Source organism: Pimephales promelas, chromosome 15 (genome assembly GCF_988280905.1).
Source record: "Pimephales promelas chromosome 15, fPimPro1.hap1.1, whole genome shotgun sequence".
NCBI classification, from domain to species: domain Eukaryota; kingdom Metazoa; phylum Chordata; class Actinopteri; order Cypriniformes; family Leuciscidae; genus Pimephales; species Pimephales promelas.
In genome coordinates this window covers 11,779,148-11,801,274 of record NC_142783.1, presented here as the reverse complement: position 1 = coordinate 11,801,274, position 22,127 = coordinate 11,779,148, and the positions used below count along the sequence as shown (strand labels likewise).

General features: G+C 43.7%; 1 protein-coding gene across 5 annotated transcripts in view; it reads right to left on the bottom strand.

Annotated features, from left to right (window-relative positions):
- cdc42bpaa (CDC42 binding protein kinase alpha (DMPK-like) a) overlaps positions 1-22,127 on the bottom strand; it is a 97,144-nt gene that overhangs the window by 40,780 nt on the left and 34,237 nt on the right. For all 5 annotated transcript variants that reach the window (XM_089120142.1, XM_089120138.1, XM_089120140.1 and 2 more), the window contains exon 6: positions 2,355-2,448. In XM_089120142.1, coding sequence (XP_088976268.1) covers positions 2,355-2,448 — 94 coding nt within the window. The remainder of the gene's footprint in view (positions 1-2,354; positions 2,449-22,127) is intronic.

Here is a 22,127-nt window from a genome sequence, read left to right as displayed (position 1 = left end):
CGCGTCTGCCCACCCAAGACTGCGCTTGGCATGTTTTGGCATTCAAATGCGCTTGGCATGTTTTTCTTAGGTGACTCAGCATGTTTCTGTTCAAGTTTGTTGGTTTCAGAACGATTTAAAAATCTAGCAGTGCATGACCCTCAGTCGGCAAGTGTAATCCCCAGTTTTTCATTGTAACCATTTACAAAGTCGGCAAGTGTACAATGCCTAGTCGTGTAGTGTATTCCAGGCCTTATATTGTAGTCATGCACTGTAACTACATTACTGGCTTTATTTTTAGGAGCCTTAAATGCTGATGCACTTGCACTACCATTCTTTTGGGTTGGTAAGATTTATAAAAAAGCATGAGAGATATACAGATATATATATATATATATATATATATATATATTCAGAGTTCAGATGCAAAAGCCTCTAAGTGCCATTTGAAATTTTCTTCTAGAATGATAATTTTTATCAAGCTTGTATATTTAAGTTCAATGATTTCACTTAAATGGCAATGATAATTACCTATTAATTGTTATTTAAGTGAAATTACTGAACTTAAATATACAAGTTTGATAAAAAATCCTCATTAAAGAAGAAAATTTCAAATGGCATTTAGAGGCTTTTGCATCTGAACTCTTCATATATATATATATACAGTATATATAAAACCTCTCTCTCATGCTCACCAAGGTTGCGCTAATTAAACAACAGTAAAACATAAATAATGTCGAAAATATTATTACTATTTAATCATAACTTCAAAACTGTTTTCTATTTTAATATTTAAAAAAATTTAATTTGCCTGTAATGGCAAAGCTGAAGTACTCCAACACTGGATCCTTCAGAAATAATTCTAATATGCTGATTTGATGCTCAAGAAACATTTCTTATTATTATCAATGTTCAAAACAGTTTTTACAACATGATACTTTACAATAGAAATATAATAGAAAGAACAGCATTTCTTTGAAATATTTTTTTTTTACATTACATATGTTGACGAATTTAATGCATGCTTGCTGAATAAAATTGAGGCAAAACATTCTTAGGACAGCGAGTGAACTAAATTATGGGGAAACCAATCCAAAACTGATCCCAAAAATAGTTGAACACTTATATCACACTAAAAATATATTCTGGATGTCACTGCAAAAGACAGACTTGGTTCCAAAAGTATTTTCTCATTCACTTTCTCCATAGTGATATTAAAAATAATTTCTTCAGTAATGGATTATGTAATCCGCAATGCCTCATGGGACTTTTTTAAGCCCATGAGGTATATGCTGTATATATGCGGTAGCACCTGTTGAGCTAGAGAAACACTGATGAGAGCTTAAATAAAGCTTTGCATAAAAACAAACATGTCTTGTTTTTTTGCATTTACACATTCCTGTAAAGCTTTCGAGCCAAATTGTAGGATCTGTCTGACTTATTAAAACCATAAAAACAATAAAACGCATTATCAGCTCTAAACAGCAATCCTGATGACTTCCTCCTCCTTTGAAATATGAGGATTAAAGTAGTAGTTCACTTTTAAAAAAATTTTGCTGATAATTTACTCACCCCCATGTCATCCAAGATATCCATGTCTTTCTTTCTTCAGTGGAAAAGAAATTAAGGTTTTTGATGAAAACATTCCAGGATTTTCTCCATATAATGGACTTCATTGGGAACCTAACGGTTCAGACAGTTTCAGTGCATACAGCAAACTGTTCAAAGGTCTTTAAACGATTTCAGACGATGAATAAGGGTCTTATCAAGCGAAACGATCACTCATTTAAAAGCTCAAATTGTCGCCTTGCTCTGTTCTGTGATGTGCGTTCGTGACTCTCCTGTTCAAACTCGTTCATCAAAATGAACGAATCTTTTCCAGAGTCAACTTGTTCATTTCGTTCGTTGAATTAACCAAATGACACAAAAAAAGATTTGTTCATTTCAATAAACGAGTCCAAACAGGAGAGTCACGAACGCGCATCACAGAACAGAGCAAGGCGACAATTTGAGCTTTTAAAACTTAAACATTTCTTTTTTTTTTTAAATGAGCGATCGTTTCACTTGATAAGACCCTTATTCATCGTCTAAAATCGTTTAAAGCCCTTTGAACAGTTTGCACTGAAACTCTCATTTGGACCTTGAACCGTTTGGTTCCCATTGAAGTCCATTATATGGAGAAAAATCCTGGAATGTTTTCATCAAAATCCTTAATTTCTTTTCGACTGAAGAAAGAATGACATAGATATCTTGAATGACATGGGGGTGAATAAACTATCAGTAAAGTTTTTTTTTTAAGTGAACTACTCCTTTAATATTCTAGTGTGCTCTTATATCTGTATATTCCTTGATATTCAAACAACTAACATACATACCGTTCCATCCTCCCTGAGTTTAAGACAGGAGCCGAAATCTGCAAGCCGAATGTGTCCATTCACATCCATGAGAATGTTATCTGGCTTGATGTCTCTGTCAGAGAGAAAACAGAATGACACATTAATACAAAATCAGTAAAAGATTTGAGATGTTATATGTTGATGTGAAAGAAGTAGCTTTAGCCATGTTCAAAGCTGCCACGGTTATGGATTCAAATCCCCCCCCCCCCCCCCCCCACCACACACACACACACACACTAACCACATTTACTCTTTGAATGCACAGCAAGTGGTTTCGGATACGAGTGCCTGCAAAAATACATTAACGTAAATGTAAACATTGCTGTTATTATTGTATTTGGTTTACACGAAGCAAAAATATTTTCGAGGCATGTTACGGCTTAGAGCCAGTGAGGATTTTAGAGAGCTTCTTAATGAGACGGAGCAGTAATTCACAGTGGGCTTCACAGTGGGGACCTGTGTCCGCCCCGTAAATCACCTCTATTCCTGAGAGAGCCACAGAGGAAACGGCTCTGCGACACAGAAAGCCTCCATCCACTGCACATTACACAAGCTCTTACGAGAGGAAGTCAAAACAAACAGAGGTCAGAGATTTGAACCTGTCATTTGCAGGGCAGGATTAGTCTTAATAGGGTATGAGAGGTGTTCTCTGCCCCGTCTGTGACCCGCCCATGGGGCAACCGGCACTGGAAGCATAAACAAACAGGCATCAAAGTGTCGCAAGTTCACGTCTCCATTACAGCTTATATGAACCTGTGTGTGAGAGAACACGCTCGAGGCGAGAGCGAAACAACACACACTGTTCTTATTCTCCTTCACACACGCGCTCTCGCTCTTGTTCGCCCCTCGTAAATTTGATCCAGGAGGTTGACGTGGAGCAGTAATAAAGACGGAGTGAATGTTAGCATGTGCCTTGTATAGACATGAATTACTACAACACTCGTGAGGCGAGTTTCCTTTAATATCTCACCCAAACGGCCCTGAATCCGGTAACAATGTTCAATGGGCAGTCATTTTTTTTAAAAATAACCATAGTAAAAAGGCCTATTGAGATTTATAATGAAAGCACGGTTGTGCTAAGAGCTGATGGAAACTTGATACCGAGGTATATCATATTCTACAATTTGTGCAGCATTTTTATATTCCTGAAATTTAAGAAATGAGTCTGTGCACACTGAATATAAACTGCTACTGAAATACAAACCAAGCAAACAACAAAACCTCCTGTCGCTTGTGGCGGTCTGTCTACTGGTTACGACAAAAACTCCAGCCTGCTTAAGACAAGGTTATAATATTAGTAAATGCCACGCCCTTAACAAAATTGCAACATAATTGACATTTTCCATCATCTAACCTTGAACATCTTTAGGCTATTATGATATGCAAATGGATTACATTACCATTTGAAGTTTACTTTTACACTACAATGTTACTTTCTTATTAGGGCTGGGCAAAAAAATCGATTTTTCGATTAATCGTTTTTTAAAATGTTTTCGATTCAAAATCGATTCTCAACGGCCACGAATCGATTTTTTCCATATAAAGGGCTCGCAGACGCGGTGCTGCATCTTCTCGTCTCTCTGCACTAGGCAAGCGCCAAGCGTTGCAGCTGTTGATACACACACGCGTTTAGCAGTCAGCACATGACGGAATATTCACTTAACAATCGGGCCAGCATTGCATCGTAACTAACGTTTATCATTTTCACGTCTTTCTAAGTTTTACAAGCAATGTTAAACCATCCCGTGCTCGAGCACTCTCAGAGATGTCTTTTACTGCGTGCACAGTACAGCCTAAATCTGCCTCACAAACAGCTCGCCAGAAACAAAAGTTTTATCCCTGGATTATATCACTTTAACAGTTAAAACACGCGACATTATGTCAAAACTCTGGTCTTGGTGAGTAACCTCGTAAAGACAGTCGGTAATGTCTTAAATTAGCATTAAACGCGTGTGACAAAGTTAATGAAACTAGTTCTTAAAGTGAACGCAGCCATTTGTGTCGGTCATTAATTCTGTTGTCATAACAACAGAATATAGTATTAATTATAGCAATCAGAATTAATAGCCTTTGTATTTAATTCAGTCTGGACTAAAAAGACTATCCAGTGTTATTTTACATTGGATTACTTTATTCAGTTTCTGTAGTATTTCTGACATACCCAAAAAACTACCCCAAAATGTCTCTTAATTTGTGTCTTTATTCTATTGTATTTATTTGTGCTACTTTTTTCAATTTAATTCAAAGATTGAAATCAAGCTTCCATACATAAATTCTTAAAACAAAAACAAAAAACAAAAATAAACAAAAAAATTACATTACCATTTAGGTAAGATCAATTTAAAAAAAATGTCTAAATATTTATATATTTATTTATCTATATTTATCTTAAACATAAAATAGCATGATACTGTTTGATCAAGCTGTGCGACTGTTCTGACTTTTTTTGCATATTGCATCAAAATCCTGTTTATTCTTTGTATGCATTTAGTGTACCTAAAATAAAAAGAGTTTTATATACAGGTTTATGGCTCTTAATTTCCTTGTATTAATTAACCACTAGTAAACTTATGTCCACTGTTTTTTTTTATAAATATAGGATTTGTATCTTCATTATAGTCGAATCGAGAATCAAATCAGGAATCGAGAATCGAAATCGAATCGAACTGAGAGCTTGTGAATCGAAATCGAATCGAAATTGAAATGTGAATCGATACCCAGCCCTATTTCTTATAGCATTTTTTATCAAATAAATAGAACCTCGATGAGCATTAGAGACTAAAAATTGTTCTAATCTTATTGACCCCAAACTTTTAAAATGTAGAGTACATAAGAGCTAAATATTAGGGGTGGTTAATCTGACTGATTTCCCGATTCGATTACGATTATTGAAGTCCCGATTCGATTACAGTCGATTTTCGATTATTAACGATTCTCGATTATTGATTTTCCATTTTACAACAGTCAACGAAAATACACTAGACCAACATATGACTATATTAGCAGCAACATTTTAGTATTAATTGCACTTTTTATTAGTTTGATATTCAATGAAAATGTAATGATGGTTAGTGAGGACATGCAAACATGCTTGTTGTCTACTACTTAGGCAACCCATTATCAAAAGCAATTGTGAAATTCAAAAGAACAGCATTTATCTGGAATAGAAAGCTTTTGTAACATTAAACAATACCTTTCAAAAGTTTGGAGTCGTTAAGAATTTTTATTTAATTTTTTGGGCGAAATAAAAAAAAATATATACCTCTATTCATCAAGGATAAATTAAGTTGATCAAAAATTGCAGTGAAGACCTTTATAATGTTACAAATCGATTATCTGAATCTTTTGTGTGTGTGACTATAAATACTTTGCTTTAAAAGTATAAAAGTTATCGATTTTTTGACATTTGTGAATCGATTCAGGATCGTCCACGTCCGCATCGCGATGCATCGAAGAATCGTTTTTTCCCCCACCCCTACTAAATATCAAATAATTCCTCACACAAAGACTGTTTAAAAGTGAATAAAGTCCTGATCATGCTTTTCTTGTTTGTAAAAAAACAGCATGAAGAATTCAGAAGAAAGTGAGTCATATGGTTTTGGGATTTGTTTTTGTTTTTTGGTGAACTACTGCTATAATGTGCTCATGGCTGTGACATCATAGCCATGACATTATCTGAATGCCTCATTTTTGCAGTTTAGTTTCAATAAATGTTCAGTGCAGACCGGGGTTGTGAACTATAGAGGATTTCACATGAAAAAAAACAAGCTTTTCATGAAATGTCCCCTTCAAAACACTCCTGCTGCGACTCCATTTGAGAGCTAAGGAATGAAAACAAAGAGTACTTTCGTGGTCTACTACAATTTATAGTCATAACTGGGGACTCTTCCAAAAAAAATCAGCACGGGAAGGCTGGAGACTTCCTTACAGGGAACACTTCTCTGGGCACATTAAAGAGTCTCTACCAAGCTGTGTGAATCGGATCACTGACTTTCTCCTTAACACGGCAGTGTAAACTTCACATTTGTCCCAGATGAGGACCTGTGTGGATTTGGCCCGTGTGTGGGTACGGGCACGACACTGGTTTGGATTGCCTCATTAGAGGCCGTGTTTATTTGTTCCGCCCCTCTCCGGCTGCTTTCCCTCCATGTTTCCACAGAGGCAGAGCTACTGTGAAGGGAGGCCGCCTCAGGAGAACAGGCGGAACGGTTCACATGCAAACCAATACAACTCATTAACATGGCTCATCTGGTGCTCGAGATCCAGATCTCCTGGAGTCTGTTCTGGGATCAGAGGAAAATGGTGATGACACTCGAAAAATACCGTTTTCCTTCTAACAATCAACATTTAATATCTTTAACACTGTTGCAAACCTTCAAATCAAAGCTTGTGTACTATCACTTTTCCTAAAAGGAAAACTGACTTAAAACGACCTTAGTTCCTTCTTTACACAAATATAAAACACATTGACCTCGCTGAGATTTGAGAAGCAGTCGTCAAAGGTTAAACTGCTGTTGTATTGCTGAGGTTACAGTGTTTGAAAGAGGGAAAAGCAGACGTTGTTCACGGGCAGCCAATGAAGAACATAGGTGAGAATTATGCAAATTTGGTACATTGTTACCTATGAATGTTATGGAATTAAGAACGGAATTCCTGACGACTCATTTCGGCAGTTCAGAATCGATTCTTTCTTTTGGAGACAATAATGCATTTAAATATCAGTGCATTTATCATGCACTTTGATATCTTTACAGAGCTTTTACATTCACAAACAGCAATATTACACAGAAAATGAAAGGAAATATTCGAAAAAGCAAAGTAGAAAATTAATAAAGAATATAAAATGGGCCTAGTTATAGTTTTTGTTGTTTTTGATCCATGTAACCTTAATAAATAAGGGTATGACACCAAAAACTATAGCTTTAGTCAGACAGCCAGTAATAAAATAATAACAAATAATCAAATTATGAGCAATAGCACAAATAAATACAATAGAACATACATATACAAATGAAATTTGTTTTTCATGTAGGCCGAACTTTTTAGGTAGGGTACAGAAATAGAAATCAACTGTAAAATATCACTTGTTTACTGTATAAATATAGATTAACCCTTATTACAGTTAGCAATTTTCCTTTGTTTGATTGACATAAAAACAGACAGCAGCAGAATAATTAGGCTGCTGTCACTTTAAGAGTTAAAATGGACCCAATATACTGTTACACATGTATCTCATGTTAACGTTTAATGTTTAACCAACTACTTTTACGATGATACTCCACAGGCAATTTGGCAATTTTGTGTGAGTATGTCCGTGCAAATTCAGGAAGTTGTGAAAGAGTATTTGCGCGATGTGAGACGCGGTGCTCTGGGTACCAAACTTGAATATTTAAATTGGCAAGGCCAATAAATGTGCAAATTATCAACTACTGTGAAGATGCATCACTGGCACAATCGGCCAAATGACAATTCCATCAACTGGCCCGAGTGTCTTTCACGCCATACAAGTTGTATACAGGCCTCGACAAAAAGGACTGTCCGATGGCCTAGCAGTCCTTTTTGTCGAAGCCTGTATAAAACTTTTATTAAACAAAAAATTATTCCTGAAATTAAAGTGGAAAGAAAATAAAATGTAAATATGAGATGAAAAACTTTAACTTAGAAAAAGCTTTCAATTATGCACTGGCAACTAACTAAAATTAGTAGTAAAATTATTAACACTAAATTTGAAACAGAAATAAATAGAAATATTAAATAGAAATATAACAAATCTAATAAAAATGACAAACGCACAAAAAATTACTACAAAAATTGTAATTAAAATAAAAAAATGTAAAAGCTAATTAAAAAATACTAAGAAATAACACTAAAACAACACTGGTCTAATAACTAATATACAGACACAATTTTGTTGAGTTTGCAGGTCAAATATAAGAATATAACCCAGTGAGATACATCTAACAACATGACATAATCATCCGTTCGACGGATTAGGGATCAAGGTCGACGTTGCTCCTGCCAGTAGGTGAACTAAACCCCAGTCCTGACAACACCGGAGCTAACATCATCCCCTCAGCCAGTCAAAGTGTTGAAAGAAAAACTTATCTTCCTCTTACATGAAGGATGCTACACACAGGCCCTGACAGAAACACAACGCTGGGAAGCAGGAGGACATTAAAATGTGATTAGTGCTGGTTTCCTGCCCTGACGAGACGACGCACGTCACCGCAGCTGCGGCGAGAATACAAATGCAAATATATAAAAGGCTAATGTTTTTATATGTATTTGAGGAGCAGAAAAGAGTGTCTTAAAATATAATAAATAATATATCGACCATGGAACAAGCTATCAGCATCTTGCTGATGTATGTGGTCAACAAAGACCCAGAGGACATTATTAAAATGAATTTGAGCAAAACAATCGAGAAAGAGAGAGATGTGTCCCTGTAGACTGTATTCACCTCACCTCCCATTAATCACGACTCTTAGGTTAGATTAGATATGTATTGAGATTTTTAAAAATAGGTATAAATGATCTTATTGTGTGAATGGTCATGCAACATTTCATGTCCTCAGGGTCTCTTTAACACACACAAACACACAGAGAGAGAGACAGGAGGGGCAGCAGCTGGTCAGTAGATAGGCAGGTGGTGGTAGACTGTGTGTGTGTGTGTGTGTGTGTGTGTGTGAGTGATAGAGACAGTAAAGGATCATTGGGCACTGAGAAACAGAGCCATGTTGTTAAAAATAACTTCTCTTCTCTTTTTTCTTAGCCAGCCCAAAAAACGCTCTGACCCACAGAGCATTCCAACGCACTTATTTGTCGCTCTCTGTAGGACATGATTCATGAATTGTGCATGAAGGCATTCTGCAATTCTTAATAACTTATGAATAATGAGCATTTACTGATTCAGAAAATAGTCATGTAATAAACAGAAGGATAAATGTACATTCAACCAGTAACTATTTAAAAATCACCATTAAGTGTTTTTTCTGCCATAAATCCCTAACATACGACACAGGACACAAACTTAACTATAGTTCAGATATAGTTCAGATTTATTCTGCAAGGATGGATTAAATTGACCAGAACTGACAGTCTAGACAATAACAAAAGATTCTAGAAGAAATATTTCCTAGAAAACCACTAACAAACTTACATAAGAAAAAAGAAAACAAAGCACTTTATGAATATGGGTTTGCTTGCAACGAAGATAAACATGGTTTGGTGTGTTTATTATATTGCCTAGTGACAACATGAAACAAATAATACAACCAATATTATACCATGGTCTGGGTGAATACTCAATTCTGATTGGCTGCAGTGTGTCCATTAAAAAGTGATAGAGGACACCTAGTAAAGTAGTTCTGGTGAAACTGCCTGTTTACCATTCGAAATTTATAAATAAATGCGCTGCCTACAACAGCTGTGAGTAACCATAGCAACAGGCAGTCAAACGCTCTATCAAAACAAACATCTAACGTTAGATACTATAGCCTAATACAACAATGAGCGACTTCGTTATTTCTTTTAACATTTATGGAGAATATGGCAACTTTGACGACTGGTATGCTGTAGGTCGACTCTCCGATGCTGGACTGGAGAGCAGTCAAATAATGTCGGTGACAGGCCATCGATGCGAGAGCAGTCTGCGGGCTTACTGGGCTCCGTCTATCCATGAGAGACGAAGCTGGAGCAACATACTGTCTGCATCAAGTGCCCATCATGGGCAGCAGTAACGACGTTACCCAGCTTTTGTGGATCCTCCTGACTGGTCGACTTTTTCAAATTGCACTATAAATGGAAACGTTGAAATTGATTGTAAATAAAAAAGCTAGCATGTAGGCAAATGACCCTCTCTTTGATCTGATTAATTTATTGCCCTCTATAAGCGCAAATCGCTGGTGCTCAGAACTAATTGTTTTTTTGTGTGTGTATGTTTATTTTTGTTTAATTAATTGTTTTATGTGGAATAAAAAATAACTATGCCTACCTTTATGTTTCATGAAATGAAAGGCAACTGATTTCACTATATGCGGGCGCTGTAGGATGGTTTCTGAGCAATGTCTGAGAGCCACATGCCACACGCACATGAAGCCACTGCTCAGAGCATGTGAGGACTAGTGAGGGCTTTTTGCCACCTAATTGGGTTTGATAGAAATTGGGTGAAATAATCTCCTATTAAGGCAAGCTGATGCTAACCTCATGGCATGATGACGAGACCACTGGAAACTCTTATCAGAAAAAGCTATGTTTACAGAAAAAGAAATTGGTACTGCCAAGATACTGAAAGAGACAGAAATCCACACATTCCTAACATTAACATGGTGCTGGAGATATAGAAGGACTCTTAGGCTGTGTCCACCAAAGTGTTTTTTCTTTAGGCCAGCATATTTTTATATATATTTTCAATGGCAGCGCTGTGTATTTAAAAACGCCAGCAGGGTGACGCGACACTGAGCGTCTATTTCACACTGAGCGCTTGGCGTTTTTTCTGGACGTTTTTTGAGGTAAATCAGCTCATCACTGTTACTTTTTACCCAGCTCTCCAATCACAGTGGAGGAGGGGTGGGACAATTACCACACCGACCAACTGCCACATCCTCCTTGACTGTACAACGGTAATAATACACAGTAGCACCTCATTGCAATACACAAGACTCAGGGGGTGGAGTTGGATCCATATATAAGGGGAGGAGATGGGTAGGATTAGGGGTGGGGTTAGGGATCAGGGGGCAGAGATGGGTAGGATTAGGGGTGGGGTTAGGGTTACGGGGGTGGAGATGGGTAGGTTTAGGGGTGGAGTTAGGGTACGGGGCGGAGATGGGTAGGATTAGGGGTGGGGTTAGGGTTACGGGGGTGGAGATGGGTAGGTTTAGGGGTGGGGTTAGGGATCAGGGGGCAGAGATGGGTAGGTTTAAGGGTGGGGTTAGGGGGAGGAGATAGTAGGTTTAGGGGTAGGGTTAGGGATCCGGGGGCAGAGATGGTTAGGATTAGGGGTGGGGTTAGGGGTCAGGGAGAGGAGAGGGGTAGGATTAGGGATGGGGTTAGGGGTATGGGGGTGGAGATGGGTAGGATTAGGGTGGGGTTAGGGGTCAGGGAGAGGAGAGGGGTAGGATTAGGGATGGGGTTAGGGGTATGGGGGTGGAGATGGGTAGGATTAGGGTGGGGTTAGGGGTCAGGGAGAGGAGAGGGGTAGGATTAGGGATGGGGTTAGGGGTATGGGGGTGGGGGTGGAGATGGATAGGATTAGGGGTGGGGTTAGGGATCAGGGGGCAGAGATGGGTAGGATTAGGGTGGGGTTAGGGGTCAGGGAGAGGAGAGGGGTAGGATTAGGGATGGGGTTAGGGGTATGGGGGTGGAGATGGATAGGATTAGGGGTGGGGTTAGGGATCAGGGGGCAGAGATGGGTAGGATTAGGGTGGGGTTAGGGGTCAGGGAGAGGAGAGGGGTAGGATTAGGGATGGGGTTAGGGGTGGAGATGGATAGGATTAGGGGTGGGGTTAGGGATCAGGGGGCAGAGATGGGTAGGATTAGGGGTGGGGTTAGGGGTCAGGGAGAGGAGAGGGGTAGGATTAGGGATGGGGTTAGGGGTATGGGGGTGGAGATGGATAGGATTAGGGGTGGGGTTAGGGATCAGGGGGCAGAGATGGGTAGGATTAGGGGTGGGGTTAGGGTTCCGGGGGCGGAGATGGGTAGGATTAGGCGTGGGGTTAGAGGTACGGGGGCGGAGATGGGTAGGATTAGGTATATTTCGTGTTCTGCAGTGAGGACCATCTCATAATACGACAACAAGCACAACAATGGAATCAAAAAATGTAAAACAAGAGCCAGAGCAAATGCTTTACATTGTATTAAGATCCTTGAGATTGTTTCTGGCGTGCGGTGAGCGCACTGGCGCCGTTGTGTACTGTGGCTGCCGTCACATCATCCAAATGAATGCTGCACACTGGTGGTGGTTGAGGAAAGATTTCCTGATATGATTGTAAAGCGCTTTGGGTGTACAGTAGTACATATGAAAGCGCTATATAAATGCCTCATTCATTCTTATATTTAGAAACAAACTACGGCGTTAAGTGCTATCAAGAGCCCGAAACAAGGCATTTAACACAGCTCCTGGTGTGTTTTCAGCTGGCTAAAAATGCTTTGTTGGACACTTGACCTTAGTTTGATCTGCACTGCTATTAGTGATGTTCGCAAAGCCAAGCTGTGTTGTCAAAAAAAAAACAATATTTTGATTATGTATCGATACTGAAATATCTGAAACGATTCCAATACTCCTTTCTGCAGTATCGATACACTGATACCAGCTGCGCTTTCTTGCTCTCCTCTCTGACAACAAGTTGACACACACCCGCCCCTTTTCATTCAATCAGTTAATCTCATTTACTCCGGTTAAATAGTGTTGGTGTGACCGAGTCTGAATTTCGGCAAGTAATTGCGCATACTTCGACTCGTTCACGCAGATTTCGCACTCACATCCAAAACACACACATAATAAAGCCACCTCAGTTCAGGAGGAATGTGTAACAGTATTTTCAATCCGTGTGTGCATCAGGTCTTAAAAGGACAGCAACATAATAAACGTGCCACTCTCTATGTTGTTAATGTTAATCAAACAGCAAAAGACAATAGTTTTCATGTACTACTACATATTACACCTATATTTACCTAATTAAAAGCACATTGCCCACCGCGCTGTGTCTTCCTAAAGCCACCGGGTGGGAATAGCACGGGTGCAAGGGCCCGTTTCATCGCTGCTTGCTTTAATTCTTATTTTATTACTGTTTACTTTTCTTTAAATTCAATTTACTATTTGAAATCAAGCTTCCTTGTGTTGTGTGTCAGCTATTGCAACAAAATTAACCGCTTACTGCATACATTTAATCTATTTAATCCTCCATATGAAATTTTATGTGGTCGAATTATTTCTATATTAAACAATAGTTCAAAACAAGATGTTTGTATTAGCCTACTGATTATTGGAGTCCATTAATCGAACTTTCATGCCTCTTATATAGTAATTATATATTACTATGTATGTAGTATGTATGTACCAATTTATTTATGCAATTTACTAATGCTCACACTCGGTCTCTCACGCGCACTGTCACTCAGTCTCAGACACAACCAGTATCTCTCGCGTGCTGTCGCTCCGTGTCTCTCGCACGCAGACACACTCGAAGTGTTTCTCAATGTCAAGGAAGGATCCTCAGAAGCCGGAATTTCGAGGATGCTATCCTTCGCGCACTTTTGAGCGCGCTTGGACACTCGTCTCTCTTGTTCACTGTAGCTCGCGCGCAGACACACTCGGTCTCTCTTGCGCACTGGAGCTCGTGGAGGCTAGTGATCAGACAGTGGTTTACGGAGCGCTAGATTGATATACGGAGTGTATTTTAAATATCGTTCGATCACGCGAATTTGATCGTTTGAAGCCAAAATCGTGATTAAAATTCGATTAATCGTGCAGCCCTAGATAAAACAATATTAAAAATATCTATATGACAGTATATGCAGCATTTTTTCCCTGAGGTATCACATAGTATTGAATATCGATACTTTTCAAGGAGTTGTATTAAAGTTAGTGACAAACAATAACAACCTGTAACACTAACTTTTTGTCATGCCAATAAAACACTGTTGAATTTGCATTGACAGAAAGAGAGAGTGCTCAATGGACTGAAACACTTTCCCATGGCTAGGCGGTCCAAAGTCATGAGCTGTGCTTTGTTAAAAAACCCTGCAATTTTCTCTATAAATGCGTAAACAGTAAACACTAATGGCCTTTAGCATGACCCAGCATTCCACTCTCTTGAAACTATTTGTTATTTGTCAGTCTGCGAGTGGAAGGGGGTGGACAAAACAGCAAACATCCCCCCCAGCCCTTCTGCAAATAGACCACTTACAGTGATGACCATGTTTACTCTACTAGCAACTATTTTCTCTTCCTGATTTTCTCTTTCCACAAAGAAACACGGGAAAGACTGCTTCCTGCAGTTCAGAAAATGTTTGGCATTATGAGCTTTTCAACAAAAAAAAATGCAGTTCTGGACATATAAAAAAGCTCAGTTGAAAAAAAAGTAATCAGTCCCTCCAGAAAAACGCGATTATGCGATCGCTGAATTCAATGCAAAATCAGCCAAAGTCCGCATATTTATGCGGGGGCCGCATTTTTTCAAATATGCCGCACTTTCGCCGCATAAATTGCCGATTTCCTTGCAAAATATGCGGGGTTTGCATAATTTCATAATCCTCGCATTTTCGTTGCAAAAAAAGTCACGTGTATTTTAGTAGAAAGTTAAAAAATGTTCCGTTTGCTTCACACAAGAGCAGCCATTTCCCTCTGTTTCCATGGGAACGTTATGAAGTGACGCAATTACGCGACGCCAGACAGACTCACGGAGGCGACTGACATCTCACAAATCGAACTCGTATAACTGTCTGTCACACGTTCTACCGTCACATCGTTACTTAATAAACAACATAAGATAAAAGAAGTAGCATCAAACAGAAATTACCCGCACACATGGGGCGTTTGAGGCGCTGCAGAGAGTTCAACAGGGAGTGCGCAGCTCTTAAAGGGGCCACACCTTATTTACACTCGTCGTTATAGTCTGAAATAAAACAAGATGAGAAATTAAATATTCCCAGCACTTTCTATGATGTAGTATGCTTGCTTATCAAAGGAAGTATTAAGAAATGACTCTTACATTAGCCTAGTGAGAACAGGATGTTGGGGGAATCACTGAAAAAGAGAAATCTTTTTCATCAAACTGCAATTTTTGCAAGTTCTCTCAATTTTTGCAAATTCCTGCAATTTCATCGCATAAAATTGCATAAGTATCCTGCATATTCCATCGCATTTTTAAAGAAAACGGGCCGAGCAGGCTAATCAATCATTTTTTGCCCGCAACAATCACAAAAAAACTCCGCGTTTTTCTGGAAGGACTGAATACTATTATGGTAAATGTTATATATAAATCGCAAATTTTTTCACAAATTTTTGGAAATTACCACCACAAAATCAGTCATTTTGATCGCAAAAATCACACAAAAAAATCGTGAAATCCTGGAGGGACTGAGTAATGCTCAACATTCATGCTCAGTGAGAATTAGCCCATAATCAGATCTTACTTTCTGGTATCTAATTGGTTTAAATCCAGCTAGCATGATGACCCCGCCCTTTTCTAAGAGCATTCCAGACGAAGCACACATTTCCCAGACACTTCACATAAACCAATTAGCTACATATCAACAAATAAAGAGTCAAAGATGTCAGTGTTGTGCATCAAGGCCTCAACACACACACCAACAGAAAGAGTGGACAAGTGATCAGAGGAAGGGAGGTAATCCTGCTTTAAAAGAGCATATTGATCTGTGGACACCATCTGCCCTGACATCAGACAGACAGAGAGAGAAGTGGCATGGCTTACTGACCACTGACGACTCCAATGGTCAGCTGTCTAGCGTACAATTCAGACAGCCTCATCTCAGTCACACTGAGCCTTTCACAAAGAACGGTGTCTCATTTCCTGGAAATGAGGTATCACTTCCTATGAGGAGCAGAACAACTAGCAGTGGTGTACCACTTCCTTCAGGGTTTACACCGCATCCTGTTTAGTGGTTTACAACAGGCCTCAACTTCCTCAACAGGTGCTGTTTTTCTTAAATGCGTCTAAAATGACTTAAAATCTCGGAACAAAGGGATATATTCACTAGATTTTCTTGACCAGCCACGATCCTCATTAGCCGGTTGAAACTGGTTAACCAATTGGTTTAAAATATGCTACGCTATTTGAAACAAAAACCATTTTGAGCCGCGCCTGCAATTTCTCAACTCTGTCGCATCTTTCTGCCGCTCTGCCTCCCACTCATACACACACACACTGCCCCAGCGCCGTCCTTCCACTCATGTCACTTTTTTTAAAATCCCTATACAGCACAAAACATGAGTCCCGCAAACGGCGCCAAGGAGCTTGTATGTAATCGGGGGACAAATGGCTCCTTTTTAGTTTCGAAATGGTTTTTCGAAATGGTTTTCCGACAGCTCCGAAGAGACGCCGCTTTAGTTTGAGGTAACGTTAACGTTAGGGCTAACAATAATAAAGAAAGATGATGATCATCACAATCACATCACAATGATGATCGTCACAATCAATAAATATAAAATAGTGTGATTTCAGAGAGGTTTGACACTTAGGCCTAATTCAAAACAACATTATGTTAACCGATTAGTTTTTGTATAGTGACCAAAAGAGAGAAGTAGGGTACATCCTGTTAATTCAGTGGTAAGAATTTAATAGTTGTTTTTATTTGTTGTTGTCCATTTATCGAACTTCCATTCCTCTTTTATATTACTATGTACCAATTTACTAATACTCAGACACACTCGGTCTCTTTCAGAGAGTGTCACTCGGTCTCTCTCGCACACTGTCGCGCACACTGTCGAGTGCGTTCTCGGACACACTCGGTCTCTCGCGCACACTGTCGAGCGCGTTCTTGGACACACTCAGTCTCTCGCGCACACTGTCGAGTGCGTTCTCGGACACACTCGGTCTCTCGCGCACACTGTCGAGCGCGTTCTCGGACACACTCAGTCTCTTGTGCACACTGTCGAGCGCGTTCTCGGACACACTCAGTCTCTTGTGCACACTGTCGAGTGCGTTCTCGGACACACTAGGTCTCTCGCGCACACTGTCGAGCGCGTTCTCGGACACACTCGGCCTCTTGTGCGCACTGTCGAGTGCGCTCTTGGACACACTCGGTCTCTCGCGGACACTGTCGAGCGCGTTCTCGGACACACTCAGTCTCTTGTGCACACTGTCGAGTGTGTTCTCGGACACACTCGGTCTCTCGCGCACACTGTTGAGCGTGCTCTCGGACACACTCGGCCTCTCGCACACTGTCGAGCGCGCTCTCGGACACACTCGGTCTCTTGTGCGCACTGTCGTGTGCGCTCTCGGACACACTCGGTCCCTTGTGCGCACTGTCGAGTGCGCTCTCGGACACACTCAGTCTCTTGTGCACACTGTCGAGTGGGCTCTTGGACACACTCGGTCTCTCGCGCACACTGTTGAGCGCGCTTTCGGACACACTCGGTCTCTCGCACACTGTCGAGTGCGTTCTAAGGACACACTCGGTCTCTCGCGCACACTGTTGAGCGCGCTTTCGGACACACTCGGTCTCTCGCGCACTGTCGAGCACGCTCTCGGACACACTTGGTCTCTTGTGCGCACTGTCGAGTGCGCTCTTGGACACACTCGGCCTCTTGTGCGCACTGTCGAGTGCGCTCTTGGACACACTCAGTCTCTCGCGCACACTGTCGAGTGCGTTCTCGGACACACTCGGTCTCTCGCGCAAACAGTCGAGCGCGTTCTCGGACACACTCGGCCTCTTGTGCGCACTGTCGAGCGCGCTTTCGGACACACTCGGTCTCTCGCGCACTGTCGAGTGCGCTCTCGGACACACTCGGTCTCTCGCACACTGTCGAGCGCGTTCTCGGACACACTCGGTCTCTCGCGCACACTGTCGAGCGCGTTCTCGGACACACTCGGCCTCTCGCGCACACAGTCGAGCGCGTTCTCGGACACACTCGGCCTCTTGTGCGCACTGTCGAGTGCGCTCTTGGACACACTCAGTCTCTCGCGCACACTGTCGAGTGCGTTCTCGGACACACTCGGTCTCTCGCGCAAACAGTCGAGCGCGTTCTCGGACACACTCGGCCTCTTGTGCGCACTGTCGAGCGCGCTTTCGGACACACTCGGTCTCTCGCGCACTGTCGAGTGCGCTCTCGGACACACTCGGTCTCTCGCACACTGTCGAGCGCGTTCTCGGACACACTCGGTCTCTCGCGCACACTGTCGAGCGCGTTCTCGGACACACTCGGCCTCTCGCGCACACAGTCGAGCGCGTTCTCGGACACACTCGGCCTCTTGTGCGCACTGTCGAGCGCGCTTTCGGACACACTCGGTCTCTCGCGCACTGTCGAGTGCGCTCTCGGACACACTCGGTCTCTCGCACACTGTCGAGCGCGTTCTCGGACACACTCGGTCTCTCGCGCACACTGTCGAGCGCGTTCTCGGACACACTCGGCCTCTCGCGCACACAGTCGAGCGCGTTCTCGGACACACTCGGCCTCTTGTGCGCACTGTCGAGTGCGCTCTTGGACACACTTGGTCTCTTGTGCGCACTGTCGAGTGCGCTCTTGGACACACTCGGTCTCTCGCGGACACTGTCGAGCGCGTTCTCGGACACACTCAGTCTCTTGTGCACACTGTCGAGTGTGTTCTCGGACACACTCGGTCTCTCGCGCACACTGTTGAGCGTGCTCTCGGATACACTCGGCCTCTCGCACACTGTCGAGCGCGCTCTCGGACACACTCGGTCTCTTGTGCGCACTGTCGTGTGCGCTCTCGGACACACTCGGTCCCTTGTGCGCACTGTCGAGTGCGCTCTCGGACACACTCAGTCTCTTGTGCACACTGTCGAGTGGGCTCTTGGACACACTCGGTCTCTCGCGCACACTGTTGAGCGCGCTTTCGGACACACTCGGTCTCTCGCACACTGTCGAGTGCGTTCTCGGACACACTCGGTCTCTCGCGCACACTGTTGAGCGCGCTTTCGGACACACTCGGTCTCTCGCGCACTGTCGAGCACGCTCTCGGACACACTTGGTCTCTTGTGCGCACTGTCGAGTGCGCTCTTGGACACACTCGGTCTCTCGCGCACTGTCGAGCACGCTCTCGGACACACTTGGTCTCTTGTGCACACTGTCGAGTGCGCTCTTGGACACACTCAGTCTCTCGCGCACACTGTCGAGCGCGTTCTCGGACACACTTGGTCTCTTGTGCGCACTGTCGAGTGCGCTCTTGGACACACTCGGCCTCTTGTGCGCACTGTCGAGTGCGCTCTTGGACACACTCGGTCTCTCGCACACTGTCGAGCGCGTTCTCGGACACACTCGGCCTCTTGTGCGCACTGTCGAGTGCGCTCTTGGACACACTCGGTCTCTCGCACACTGTCGAGTGCGTTCTCGGACACACTCGGTCTCTCGCGCACTGTCGAGTGCGCTCTCGGACACACTCGGTCTCTCGCACACTGTCGAGCGCGTTCTCGGACACACTCGGTCTCTCGCGCACACTGTCGAGCGCGTTCTCGGACACACTCGGCCTCTCGCGCACACAGTCGAGCGCGTTCTCGGACACACTCGGCCTCTTGTGCGCACTGTCGAGTGCGCTCTTGGACACATTCGGTCTCTCGCGCACACTGTCGAGCGCGTTCTCGGACACACTCGGCCTCTCGCGCACACAGTCGAGCGCGTTCTCGGACACACTCGGCCTCTTGTGCGCACTGTCGAGTGCGCTCTTGGACACACTCGGTCTCTCGCGCGCACTGTCGAGCACGCTTTCGGACACACTCGGTCTCTCGCACACCGTCGAGTGCGCTCTTGGACACACTCGGTCTCTCGCACACTGTCGAGTGCGTTCTCGGACACACTCGGTCTCTCGCGCACACTGTCGAGCGCGTTCTCGGACACACTCGGCCTCTCGCGCACACAGTCGAGCGCGTTCTCGGACACACTCGGCCTCTTGTGCACACTGTCGAGTGCGCTCTTGGACACACTCAGTCTCTCGCGCACACTGTCGAGCGCGTTCTCGGACACACTCGCCTCTTGTGCGCACTGTCGAGTGCGCTCTTGGACACACTCGGTCTCTCGCACACTGTCGAGCGCGCTTTCGGACACACTCGGTCTCTCGCACACTGTCGAGCGCGTTCTCGGACACACTCGGCCTCTCGCGCACACAGTCGAGCGCGTTCTCGGACACACTCGGCCTCTTGTGCGCACTGTCGAGTGCACTCTTGGACACACTCAGTCTCTCGCGCACACTGTCGAGCGCGTTCTCGGACACACTCGGTCTCTCGCGCACACTGTCAAGCGCGTTCTCGGACACACTCGGCCTCTCGCGCACACAGTCGAGCGCGTTCTCGGACACACTCGGCCTCTTGTGCGCACTGTCGAGTGCGCTCTTGGACACACTCAGTCTCTCGCGCACACTGTCGAGCGCGTTCTCGGACACACTCGGCCTCTCGCGCACACAGTCGAGCGCGTTCTCGGACACACTCGGCCTCTTGTGCGCACTGTCGAGTGCGCTCTTGGACACACTCAGTCTCTCGCGCACACTGTCGAGTGCGCTTTCGGACACACTCAGTCTCTCGCACACTGTCGAGTGCGCTCTTGGACACACGGTCTCTCGCGCACTTTTGAGTGCGTTCTCGGACACACTCGGTCTCGCGCACACTGTCGAGCGCGCTTTCGGACACACTCGGCCTCTCGCGCACACTGTCGAGCGCGCTCTCGGACACACTCGGCCTCTCACACACTGTCGAGCGCTTTCTCGGACACACTCGGCCTCTCGGCCTCACTTGCTCTCTTGTGCGCACTGTCGAGCGCGTTCTCGGACACACTTGGTCTCTTGTGCGCACTGTCGAGCACACTCTCGGACACACTCGGTCTCTCGCGCACTGTCGAGCGCGTTCTCGGACACACTGGGTCTCTCGCGCACACTGTCGAGCGCGCTTTCGGACACACTCGGCCTCTCGTGCACTGTCGAGCGCGTTCTCCCGGGAAATTGTCAGAACGCCTTCTGTGTGAATGCAAACACGACCCGGGATTGATACGGGCATCGATGCCGGGTTGGGGACCTAGTAACATTGCCGGAATCAGTCCCGGAACGCACACTGTGTGAACAAAAGCCAGGACCAATGCCGTAAGGGGTGTGTCACAGTGATGATGCTCGTGCCATCGCGCGACTCTGTTGCTCTTAGAAGAGAGTTTGTGTTCGTTATCAACAAAGAAAGGACGAAATAAATGTCTGCAAACTGGAACGAAGCAGAGACAGGAGGACACTGAGGACACCACAGTGTTGATTCTGTGGTGCACCGCCACGAATCTAGTCTATGTGTGGTAAAACAAACAAGTGAAAGTGAAAGTGTCTCCGTCCTCTTTCTTTATGAGGACAGCTGTGAATAGTTGAATGTTCAGCTCCAGTCGAGTGGACTCCGTATGTGTAAGCGGAGCACAGTGTGGAGCTTGTGACCGCTGCACCGACCTGTTCACCAGAGGTCAGCAGTTCACCTCCTGCATTACTCTCATTCCTCATGCAGACAGGTATGTGACTCGCCCAGAACCATCCCTCTGAACACCACCAGACCAGCAGCAACAATCTCCTGAATGCAGGCTATTTTCAGCACCGCCCCTCAGCGTCTGGCTATGAGCGAGTCTGGCCAGCATTTAAAAGACATCTAACACTCGTATTCCTAGAAGAACCCAGTGGCGTGTCTGGGATTTTGACACTTCATTGTCACTTCTGAGGCTCTGACAGCCACACCACTGCCATCTGCAATCTGTCTCGGCTCCGGCCATTTGAGCTGTCACTTTAAATGCTTGAGCTTATTACAGCAGGATGGAATCTGATTGGCTCTGGTTGGATCTGATCGTTCATTAGCTGGATAAAACTGTATTGTTTCTCTGTGATTTTATCATTATAGCTGCTGTGAACTCTGCTTTTCTTTAATATTGAGAACAATTTCTAGAACAATTTCTTAATCGTTATCTTCCGTGGTTTGAAGATGCCTTTACACATTTTGAAAAATACTGATAAAATATTGTGTTTGTCACATTTCTTTAGAAGGAAGGAGTATTTCTATTAATTTTCACAAAAGTATGTGATCTGAGGAGGTTTAAGTGTCCTC